Source organism: Cebus imitator, unplaced genomic scaffold (genome assembly GCF_001604975.1).
Source record: "Cebus imitator isolate Cc_AM_T3 unplaced genomic scaffold, Cebus_imitator-1.0 Scaffold128, whole genome shotgun sequence".
Taxonomy (NCBI): domain Eukaryota; kingdom Metazoa; phylum Chordata; class Mammalia; order Primates; family Cebidae; genus Cebus; species Cebus imitator.
Window position 1 is genome coordinate 2,468,217 of NW_016107443.1, and position 11,795 is coordinate 2,480,011.

Here is an 11,795-nt window from a genome sequence, read left to right on the forward strand (position 1 = left end):
GAGACGGGGTTTCACCATGTTGACCAGGATGGTCTCGATCTCTTGACCTCGTGATCCACCCGCCTCGGCCTCCCAAAGTGCTGGGATTACAGGCTTGAGCCACCGCGCCCGGCCCCATGAGGGTCCATTTCTAATCACCTCAATTTTAATTGAAGCATGTCATCAAATATTCCCAGAAAGTTGTCTATCTGGGTATTGTCTCCCAACTTTTATTCATACTTCTTACTCCATGGTCGAAAAAAGTAAAAGCCAGTTTCAGGCCAAGCCCAGGAGAAAACCAGAAAATACACATTCCCCTAAGTGTTCTCAAGGCTGAAAACCAGTCCTTACAATGGTCATTAGGGAAGACGTGGTCTCCTAATCAACTATGCCCCTTTCAATAAATGAGGGAACCTTTGTGTTCCCAGTTTATTAATCAATAATTTAGGCCAGGCAGGAAAAAAAATGACTGATGGAAACAAGTCAAGCTATATATTGCTGGTCGAAGGGCAATTTAGCAAAATCTATCAAAACCATAAGGACATAAACTTTTAACCCAACAACTCCACTGCTAAGCATGTATCCTATGGATAGACCCATAATAGAATGTGACCTGTTGCAGGAGAAGCTGAAAACAACCCCCAATAGGCCACCAACTAAATAGAAGAAGGCGCTGATATAGAAAGATGCAATAAGTAGAAAAAAGCTACTTGGCTCATACATTGCACATTGTTGCCGAGTTTGTGTGGTTTAATTTTGTATTTTAATATTTGTATAAGCATAAAAAAAATCCTAGAGAATGAAAAAAAAACAAGGGGGAGGGGAGTAAAGCAGGGAACTTTATGCTCTTCTCTACCACCCAAATATCTTATCTATGAGCTTATAATTAAAAACACATAGAAGAAAAATCCATGAGCAATGAGAATTAATGAGCATATAGCCTTGAATTTCTTTCAGTAGTGAACAAAACCTTAAAGGAAGGTTAAGCAACCTTCACCAGGATGATTCCTACTCAGGAAGTAGCCTGACACAGTTAAGAGTGAGCTTCATGAACAAGGCACGAAAACCAAATGGTTTCTTATTAGTCATTGTTCAATTAGAAAACCAAAGAACTTTTCACACCCCATTCTACACGCCTACCACATAAACACATTTTTAATCAATACATTCCATAATTTTGAGGGGTAAAGGTATGTGACATAATTAAAATACAATCGAGAACATTACAAATTCCATATCTTGCTCAATGGATCCTAAAAATTACAGTGATCATAACTTCTAGAAGGAAAAAAAAAACAAGCTGGGAAGGACATAAGTATACACATGGATACTCACCATAGTTTTGCATGTTAACAGCAAAAACAAAATTAGAAACAAACAAACCAAATGTATACAACAGGAGACTAAGTGAATAAATTATATGCTAGCCATAAAACAAAATACTACAAAATTTAGTAATTCTATATCATAGATGTGGAAAGATATTTGTGGTACATTTAATAAAAAGCTGATTATAACAGCATTTTGGCATGGCTCTATTTGGAAAATAATAATTATATTATAATAATTATTATTTGAGATGGACTCTTACTCTGTTGCCCAGGCTGGAGTGCAATGGCGTGGTCTCGCCTCAGTGCAACTTCCGCCTCCCAGGTTCAAGAGATTCTCCTACCTCAGCCTCCTGAGTAGCTGGGATTACAGGTGACTGCCACCATGCCCAGCTAATTTTTGTATTTTTAGTAGAGATGGGGTCTTATCATGTTGGCCAAGCTGGTCTCGAACTCCTAACCTCAAATAATCCACCTGCCTCAGCCTCCCAAAGTGCTAGGATTACAGGTGTAAGCCACCATGCCTGACCAAAAATTATTTTTAATATATACTTGTATATGCATGCTGGAAAAAGTTAGAAGGAAACAGACCAAAATATGAACCATGGTTATCTCAGCAGTAGGATTACAGGAGATTCTGTATGTGTATATTTTGGATGATCTCTATTCTAACTTTTCTATAAAAATATTTTTAACTGTGTGATTTTTAACTTAAAAAATGTTGGCTATCTTATCCTTTGGCAGACACAATGCTCTTCCATGGAAGATAATTCAACATGAAACATATTGCTTGTTCTCTCTCTCTCTCTTTTGCCCCTTTGCTGGTCTTTCAACAGTTTTTCTGATGCTTTAGAAACTAGAGAAAGGGGAATAAGACAGGTTTAACACTTTCAAGGTCATCTTTCCCTTTTTTAAATGTGGCCATTATGTTAGGCCAGTGGTTCCTAACCAGAGTCAACTGTGCCCCGGCAAGGGACATTTGGTAATGTCTGGAGACACTTTCCCATGTTGTCACAACTTGAAGGGATCTGGCAGGAGGATGAGGGAACTGTGCTATTGAATAGAGCCCAAGGATGCTCTTAAACATCCTATAACACACAGGACAGCCCCCGCAATAGGCTTAATTGGCTCAAAATGTCAACAGTGCCAAGGCTGAGAAACTCTGGGTTAGGTTAATGAGTCTTCAAGTGACTCCCTAACCCTTCATAAACAGCACCCTCAAATGACTGTATAAGAACATCTGGCCAGGCACACATGGCTGATGACTGTAATCCCAGCGCCTTGGGAGGCTGAGGTAGGAGGATTATTTTAGCCTAGGAATTCCAGACCAGCCTGGGTAATATAGTAGGACCCCAGCTCTTAAAAAAAAATTTTTTAAACTAGCCAGGCATGGTGGTTGCACCTCTGTAATTCCAGCTATTTGGGAGGCTGAGGTGGGAGGATTGTTTGAGCCTGGGAGGTCAAGGCTACAGTGAGTTGTGATCACGCCACTGCACTCCAGCCTGGGTGACAGAGCAAGACACTGTCTCAAGGGGGGAAAAAAAAAAAAAAAAAAAAAAAATATATATATATATATATATATATACATGGAGAGAGAGACAGAGTGAGAGAGAGAGAGAGAGGGAGGGAGGAGAGAGAGAGAACGAGCGCGCGCTCGCACTGATCGCTGAGGCAGAATACCTCAGCTGAATCCTGGATCTGCCTTTTCCTAGCAGTGAAGCCTCAGGCAAGCAACTGTACCACCCTGCTGATTACCCCATTCTCCTCTGTAAACTGGGAATCCTACCACAGGCCATCCACCTCCCACTTCTGAGTGCACAAGAAGCTTCAACACAATAATGTGAGAGAAAAAGTTTTGTAAACTATAAAGCACCATGCACACATAAATGGTATTATCATCGTAGGGTACTAATTGTCCAGGTTTACTAATGAATACACACTTAGGGTTTCAATGAGTCTTTACCTAGCACATTCCCACTGCCCTGAACTACATTAACATACTTCAGATGCTAACTTGGCAGTGATTTTTACTAAATACTGGAACTGAAAAACATAAAGAGTTGTTTTTCTATACTGTCTCTTCCATGGCTTAAACTGTGAAGCACCAGAACTTAGTGATCAGACAACACGACCTGGAATCAGACTCTAAGGAAAAAATCCCACCTTTACATCTTACTAGCTTGGTGACCATGGAAAGTGATGTGGCTTCTCTGTGTCTCAGTTTCCTTGTCTGTCTATCCAAGCCAGAACATTTCAGAGTGAAATAATTTATCATCTGACCAGGACATCTGAGAATGAAAGGAGGCAATGTCAATGTTAATGTGAGGACAACAGGCATACAACAGAACTGTCCTCAGGCAAGCAGAGGATATAAGGTTGCTCTAAAAAAAGGGGTAAGGCTGGGCATGGTGGCTCACACCTATAATCCCAACACTTTGGGAGGATCAGGCGGGCAGAGATCCCTGAGCCCAGGAGTTCGAGACCAGCCCGGGGAATAAGGTGAAACCCTGTCTCTACAGAAAAAAAAGAAAACAACAACAACAAAAAAAAAAACCAACCAGCCAGGAATGGTGATGTGCACCTATAGTCCCAGCTACTCAGGGGGCTGAGAGGTGGGAGGATCACCTGAGCCCAGGAGGTCAAGGCTGCAGTGAGCTCTGATTGCACCACTGCACTCCAGCCTGGGCAACAGAGTGAGATCCTGTCTCAATAAATAAATAAAGAAGAAAATGTTTACAGTGCCTGCCTCACAGGCTTGTAGTGATGACTAAATCAGATAAAAGAGGCAAAGCACACAGTACACACTCATTAAATGCTACCTATGATTTTTTGTCCCTAATCCTTCCACTCATTCAGCAAGTCCTTAGTACCCAGGCATGACTCTGAGTGCCAAGAAAGTAACAGAAAGTCAGTGAGTAAGAGCTTATCTGATCAACAAAGACAAAAGGATTTATTACTATCCTACAGTCCCTGATTCAGGAAACCTATTTCAGTTTGACTAAAAGTGAGCTATAAATGAATCCCATAAAGTTTTATTAATTAATGCCCTTTGTAACTCAGTATTCAATGTTTCAAGGCATGGTACGATATTTGCTTCCTTTCATTTCTATGCACAACCCATTACGATGAATTACATAAGGCATGTCCACCAAGACAGCTTTACAGAACCCATACATTATGAAAGCAAAGTTGCTGTAGCTTGCCTTTGCATGGAGATGCATCTACATCTTTTGTCAAGAATTAGTTCAGTATACTAAAACAATTTTCTCTAAAAGTCAACACTCACCATGAGAGGTAGATATTTCTTATCTTATAGGTGCATTCATTAACCTTTAGAGGCTTGGTGCTATAATCACAAATTCCTTTTCCTTCCTCCTTTCATCGCCCTCCATTTCAGTAAAATTGGTCTCAATTACTATGACCACAAATTCTCACACTCTTAATGTTTCTGTACTCAGCTGCAGGGCCTTGCCCTTTCCTCCTCCTCCTCCATGTTCACATTTTACCAGGCACATTCTCAGTCAGCCCTTCTTTTGTGCTAATTTCTGAGGCCATTACAGAGGCCACATTCCACTCCTTCGGCAGTTGTTGGATCTCAAACAAACACCAGCCAGGACCCATCACTGGAAAGGCAAGCTATGGACCTCCAAAAAGAGCCTGTCCATGGAGTAAGCTGTATGTGAGTAATTCACAACAAACTGAGGAGCCATCAGTTTCTGTTGTATTCCATACACCTCTGTCTTGATTGAAAGAAGCTTAAATCAATGGCGCGTGTTTTGATGTGGCACTGGTTACACAGACGTGCTCAGTTTGTGAAAATTCAACAGCCATACCCTCATGTGCATTTTATCTATGTATATTACACTGCCAATAAAAATTCTTTTTAATAGCTTACACCATGTAAACCTCTATATAAACTAAGCACAGTTTACACCTCACCTATACTTATGCTTCTCAAACTGTTTTCAAATGGATTGCTACCAATTGGTGGGCCATGTAATCAATTTAGAAGGTCCTGACAAGCATCTGTTGAATGGAATGGAGAATACAAGAGGGCATCACACACAGTGAAGGCAGCTACTATTTCAGGAAACTTACTTCAGCTACATGGATGTATACCATGGACCAAGCTGACAGATTTTTTTTAACTGCAGGACTTGGTCGATAAAACCCTGAGAGACACTGAGTACATCAACAAATAAAAGATGAATCTGGGAATCGGACAAGCCTGGTTTCTGCTCTTGGCTGGTTGCAACCTATGTGCTTAGGAATAAGTCACCTAATCTCAGTGAGCCTCCATTTTGCTATCTCTAAAATGGGGGTAAAAACTGTCAACTCCCTGGAATTGGTATATGGTGTCAGTGGGCTGGCAATCAGTCTGCCACAGAGTGCTACTTAGACATGGTCCCTACCCCCCACTGCCATTTAGGTGGTATCTTGGGCTAGCTTCTTTACCTGTAGGAAGTAAGTTTCAAGAAAATATACAAAGAAGGGAAGTGCCAAGGTTGAGACCTCATTAACATCTGAGAGCAGCAGGGTAGGGGAATGCTATTACCCCAGCACACTTGGTGGTAAGTCATCTGGCTTTGGATTCTAACCAGAGGGAAAACCACTTTCCAAGATAATGGGGTTTTTCACATTATTCTTGGCAGGAGGTGGAGAAAGGCAGAAAGGGAAAAAGGTCTCAGTAAAGAAATAAAGCATTTATTTTAAGCAAATCACTTTGAAGACAGGTGGTTTTCATTTTGAGAACAAAAATGACACTTACAACAGAGGGTTATTCCAGACACCAGTCAGGGGCTGCCCAAGAGAAGGAAACAGTGCCCTGAAGTCTGAAATGCTCCCAAAGTGCCAGAGCAATGACGAATGCAGATGGGGAGGGGGCCAGCCACATAAAAGATGAGACTATCTCTATCAGCTCGCAGCCACAAACTACTTAAAAGTCATTCACCATGTTAACTCTCCAAAGCAACTATTAATTCAACAAACATATGTTGAGCAGTTACCATGCATCTAGATTTGAACTAAGAGCTGAGATATGGTAGGGATAAAACAGACAAGGCCCCTGCCCTCATGGAGCTGAAATTCTGGTGTGAGAGACGTCAAATACCAAGTAAATCAATGAGTTAAGAAAATATTTACAGGCTGTGACATAAGGACTACAAAGGAAATAAATGTGGTGATGTGATAGGAATGGAGAAAGGAAACTCAAGATGGAGGCTAGCCCTTGAGACAAGATGGCCCTGGAGGGCTACTCAGAGTGGTACCTGAAAGAGGAGAAAGAGTCAGCCAAGCAAGGAGCCAGGAAGAAAAAAAGGGGCATTCCCAGCAGTGAGAGCTGCAAGTGCCTGGACCCAGAGACAGTGCTGGGATAGGCAAAAACTTGGTATGGTGGAAGGCAGTGGCCAAAGTATGAAGATGACCCTCAAGAGGCTGAAGCCAGGCCATATGAAGCCCAGCAGGTCGTAGAAGAGAAAGCGGATTTTAATGAAAAGCAATAGAAAAGTACTGAAGGTTGGCACTCTGATACATTACTTTGATGTTGGTTAAGAGGTGCTCTTAAATCATCATATGCAAAACACACTGTCCTGATGATTTATACAATGGCTCTCCATAATCAGTGATAAAAGTTAGCACTGTGTCAGAGATCACTGATACACGATTATTGAGGAGTCTTGCCAGCCAAAGACAAACAACTTGAGCCTATGGATGAGATGAAATACAAGGAATTCAATGGGGGAAAGGGGTGGGAGAACTTGTGACTGGCAAGGGAATACTATCATTAACAATTAATTCATAGCAAATATAAAGCACATAGTACAGTTAATTAACAGAGCAGGCTCTAGAAAGTGACCTAAACACACACACACACACACACACACACACACACACACACACACACACCCCACATACACACACAGTGGAAGGGCAATTGGGGCTTGACTGACATACATAGTAGCTGCCTAAATTCATAAATACATTAACTGAAACAATGCAACGGAAAAATAGCATGATGGTGTCCTACATGTACTTCTGAATCAGAATTCAGATGACTACTCAGCAGTTTTCTTGGTTCATTTAATTTTTTTTTTTTACACAGTGTCTCATTCCTGTCACCAAGGCTGGAGTGCAGTAGCACAATCATGGCTCACTGCAGCCTCCCAGGCTCAGTCAATCCTCCAGCCTCAGCCTCCTGGGTAGCTGACACCAAAGGCATGCATCACCATGCCGTATTTTTAGTAGAGACAGGGTCTCACCATGTTTCCCAGGCTGGTCTCAAACTCCTCGGCTCAAGAAATCCTCCTGCCTCAGCCTCCCAAAGTGCTGGAATTACAGGCATAAGCCATGTGCCTGGCCAAGGTTTACCTTTTCATTTCCTTCTCCCTTGCTCTGGCTGAATTTAGGTTTTTAATAAGTTGGAAACTCAAAGCTGGATGGGAAAGGGATCTTTTGAATTATCACTCTCCCTGAGGACCTGTAACACACTCTTCTAACTTGGGTCCCCAGTTCCCATCATCTTTAACTTAAATGTTATCTATGAGACATAAGCATGACTCATTCATACCCTTTCCCCAGGACCTTGTTTTGGGAGGTGGGTTACCTGGCTGTGACTGAAAGGGCAACCTGGGGCTACAGACTTAAGCAAGGCCAACTGGCCAACCCCTAGATCAAACCTATGACACTGACCATGAGAGCCTGGTGGCCACAAAAGCTGCCCTGAAACAAGCCAGGTCAGCAACACTGGTGGCATCTCACAGAGCCCAGCATACTGCTTGCATTTATGGCATAGAGTGCCACAGAAAAGGAAAAGGACAGCAACCAAGCACCGGGTGCCTTCACATTCATTATTTCAAACAATCCAGTAACCCTGTGAGGTGGTAGGATGGAGATTTTCAAATGAGAAAAGTAAGACTTGGAGAGATCTTGGTTAGCAGCCCATGGCTGCATAGTTAGCTGAGTGGGGAACTGAACCTCTCCCAACACCTCGATTGGTATCTGGCAACAGGACAGTGCTCATGACAGACCCCAAGCTGACTTTCTTTCCTGTTTCCCATCTCATTCTCAACCCCTATCCCCTTTATTTCTTCACAATACAGGAAAGCTAGATTCCATACCTGGCTTCCTCCCAGGTTCCCAAATCTGCCAGCTGCATTAGAAATGTTACCTGCTTCCAACCCCTGAGAGGGGTACCTCACTGCAGAAATGGATGCCTGCAGGGGGTTTGGCTGAATGCAGCTGTCTGTGTGCACTGTCCCCTAGAGAAAACTCACCTGGCTGTCAATAGTGATCAGAGAGAGAAAGAGTCACCAAACCAGATGACAGAGCTATTCAAAATCTTTATAAATGCTACTACAAAAGAACTCAGCCAAAGGAATCCACTTCTGTCACAGACAAGGGCTTAGTGAAAGAAATACCCTTCAGCTACAAACCAGAAAACTGACACCTGGGGCCAAGTGGAAAACAGTGTTGGTCACCATCTCGGAAGGACTGACCTGAGACCAAATTCCCCATCATGCCTCCCTCCTGGCCTACAAAGTAGTTGGGCAACAGGCTACAAAAGATGTAGACATCATAACAATCAAAACAGATGTACGGCCTACTTACAATCTCAGACAAGTCTGCGGCACTTGGGGCTTTGGCTGCTGAAACCTCCATTCTGTGAAGTATGAAATGGTAATTTCTGGATGGCTGTGCCTGAACTCTGGGCAGGAATAAGTTCCGTGCTCTCCGAGAACTGCAAGTCTCTCTGATTCACTTGGCAGCAAAATTATTCTAAGCATCCTGTCCCGTAACCAACCCGCCTGCCCCTCCCACTACACACTCACACTGGTTTTTTTAAATTCTTTGCACTTATTTCTGTCACAAATCAAGAGAAACTCATTTTTCAAAAGTAATCCAATCTCTGGCATTTGAGAGTATGGAACCTGTATGACTGAGGAGGAGGAAGAGCCACCTAATTAGGAAGAGGTTATAATTAACATCAGAGAGGAGAGAGCTGGAGAACTGCAGAGTCTGCAGTAACAGCAAAATGGAGATTATTTGAGACAGCTGAAACACTCCACCCAGGCCTCCAGAAGAGGACATGCACGGGAAACAAAGGGCATATGGTGTTTGCTTTCTTCGACATCCGTTCTCACCAGTAAGAGCTGCACCAGCAAATGCTCATTACTTATATGTGGACAAACCTCACCCTGAAATGCACTCTAAAATACAGCTCCTGATCAAATAAATGACTTTGCAAAGCAGAGGCTTACCTTGATTTTTTATTACATATAAAGCAAAATTTAATAAAGTCCAAATAACTGGCAGAATATCTATTTGGCTCAGTGAAGCATGAATTATACTTGAAAGAAAATCCATTTTTGCTAATTTCAAGTTCATATAGTAATTCAAATACTGACATAGAGCAGGACTTTATTTTTCCCCCAATGAGAGATTACAAGGGACTAACTTAATATTAGGAGTAATTTTCTAATATTTACTACTAGTTATATATTTAGACATTTCTATCCTAAAGCAAACTGGTTTTTTGAATGTTACTCAAATCATTTATTTCCCACATTAGTGTTACCACCATCACCAATATTACCTCACTATAAAACTGTTCACAGGTGGCCGGGCGTGGTGGCTCACTCCTGTAATCCCAGCATTTTGGGAGACTGAGGCAGGCAAATCACAAGGTCAAGAGATCGAGACCATCCTGGCCAACATGGCAAAAACTGTCTCTACCAAAAGTACAAAAATTAGCTAGGCGTGGAGGCACACGCCTGTAATCTCAGCTACTCAGGAGGCTGGGGCAAGAGAATCACTTGAACCTGGGAGGTGGGAGTTGCAGTGAGCCTGGCGACAGAGAGACACTCCATCTCAAAAAAAAAAAAAAAAAAACCCTCTTCAAAGATAAACTTCAATGCACTCCTTGACCAAATTATGAGAACCTCCTGAATTGGTGAAATCTGAATTGATAGCTTTCAGAGATGTAAAGCTAGGGTCAGCTTCAAAAACACATATTATTACTCTCAAGCCTGTCGAGAGCACTGATCAAATCCGCTGTCACTCAGCCAGGATGAACTGGGATTGGTCTACCTTCTCCCAGATAACAAGTTCAAAATCAGAGGATCACCTTGCTTGCGTTTAACATAAAAAAAAAAAAAAGGTCCCCAAGTGAAAGGAAACAAACAATCCAATGTGGTTGGTCAGTAACCCTCAGTGAGCACTTCTGGTTGCCTACCCAGTAGAGCTGCCTCCCTTCCTCCTTCCCCAGCAGAGCCCAGGCCTGGTCACAGGTGCCCATCCATTTCCAGTGGAGCCCATTTCCAGCTCTAGGAAGGGCAGCCTAATTAATTCTAAGCCAATCATTGCTTCAGGGTGGGCAGGGAGAATGAAGCTCACCCAAACAGACTGCAAGAAATAACTCCTCCTACATACAAGCTGTGAGGAAGGAAGGAACGGGCCCCACTACTGATGGATCCCATTCTACAACCATCTGATGACCACAGGGAAGCCAGCCCTTGGGTGAAGCTACTGCCAGAACCACATAGTGGGGGAAGAGACAACAAGAACATGGGTTTCTGATATCACACTGAGCAGCTGATCACGTTGCCCCTGGGGTCCACCCTACCTCTAGCCTCCCTATTATGTGAAATAGCAAATGCCTGTGTTTAAGGCAGTTCCAGACAAGTTTCTGTTCCATGCAATCTCAAGTGTACTGACAGGAATAGGCTGAGCAGTAACTGGGTAGCCAAGGGTAAGAATTTATAATTTGGGAAAGATACTTCTTAAAGTAAATAATATACTTGCAGAAAACATTCTTCTTAATGTTAAAGAAAAAGGAGAAATTACAAAGATGAGTGGTTGCCTAGGGCTGGGCGTGGAAATGGAGAGGGACTGCAAATAGGCACAGGTTTCTTTTGGGGGTGATGGAAATGTTCAAGAATTAGATTGTGGTGATGGTCACACAACTCTGTAAATATATTGAAAACAACTGACTGAGACACTCAGTGGGTCAATATCATGGCATGTAAATTAGGTCTCAAAGCTATTTTAAAAACCTTGCCTGGGCCAGGAGCAGTGGCTCACGCCTGTAAATCCTAACACTTTGAGAGGCCAAGGTGGGCAGATCCCTTGAGGTCAGGAATTTGAAACCAGCCTGGCCAACATGGTGAAACCCTATCTCTACTAAAAATACAAAAAAATTAGCCAGGCATGGTGGCAGGTGCCTGTAATCCCAGCTACTGAGGAAACTGAGGCAGGAGGATCACCTGAACCGGGGAGGCAGAACCCGGGAGGCAGAATTTGCAGTGTGCAGTGATCCGAGATCGTGCCACTGCACTCCAGCCTGGGTGACAGAGCAAGACTCTGCCTCAAGGGAGGAAAAAAAAATGCCTAGAGCCTCGGTGCAGTGGCTCACACCTGTAATCCCAGCACTTTGGGAGGCCCAGGTGGGCAGATCACTTGAGGCCAGGAGTTCGAGACCAGCCTGGCCAACGC

At 43.0% G+C, this 11,795-nt stretch overlaps 1 protein-coding gene across 10 annotated transcripts in view; it reads right to left on the reverse strand.

Moving 5' to 3' along the window:
• SH3KBP1 (SH3 domain containing kinase binding protein 1) overlaps positions 1-11,795 on the reverse strand; it is a 383,287-nt gene that overhangs the window by 279,017 nt on the left and 92,475 nt on the right. Inside the window, exon 1 of one of the 10 annotated variants that reach the window (XM_017540640.2) lies at positions 8,913-9,335. The exons of 8 other annotated variants lie outside the window; for them this stretch is intronic. In XM_017540640.2, the coding sequence (XP_017396129.1) occupies positions 8,913-8,963 (51 nt within the window). In that variant the 5' untranslated portion in view covers positions 8,964-9,335. Of the gene's footprint in view, positions 1-8,912; positions 9,336-11,795 lie in introns of those variants that run through there. One more of the 10 variants, XM_017540644.2, reaches the window with a different exon arrangement.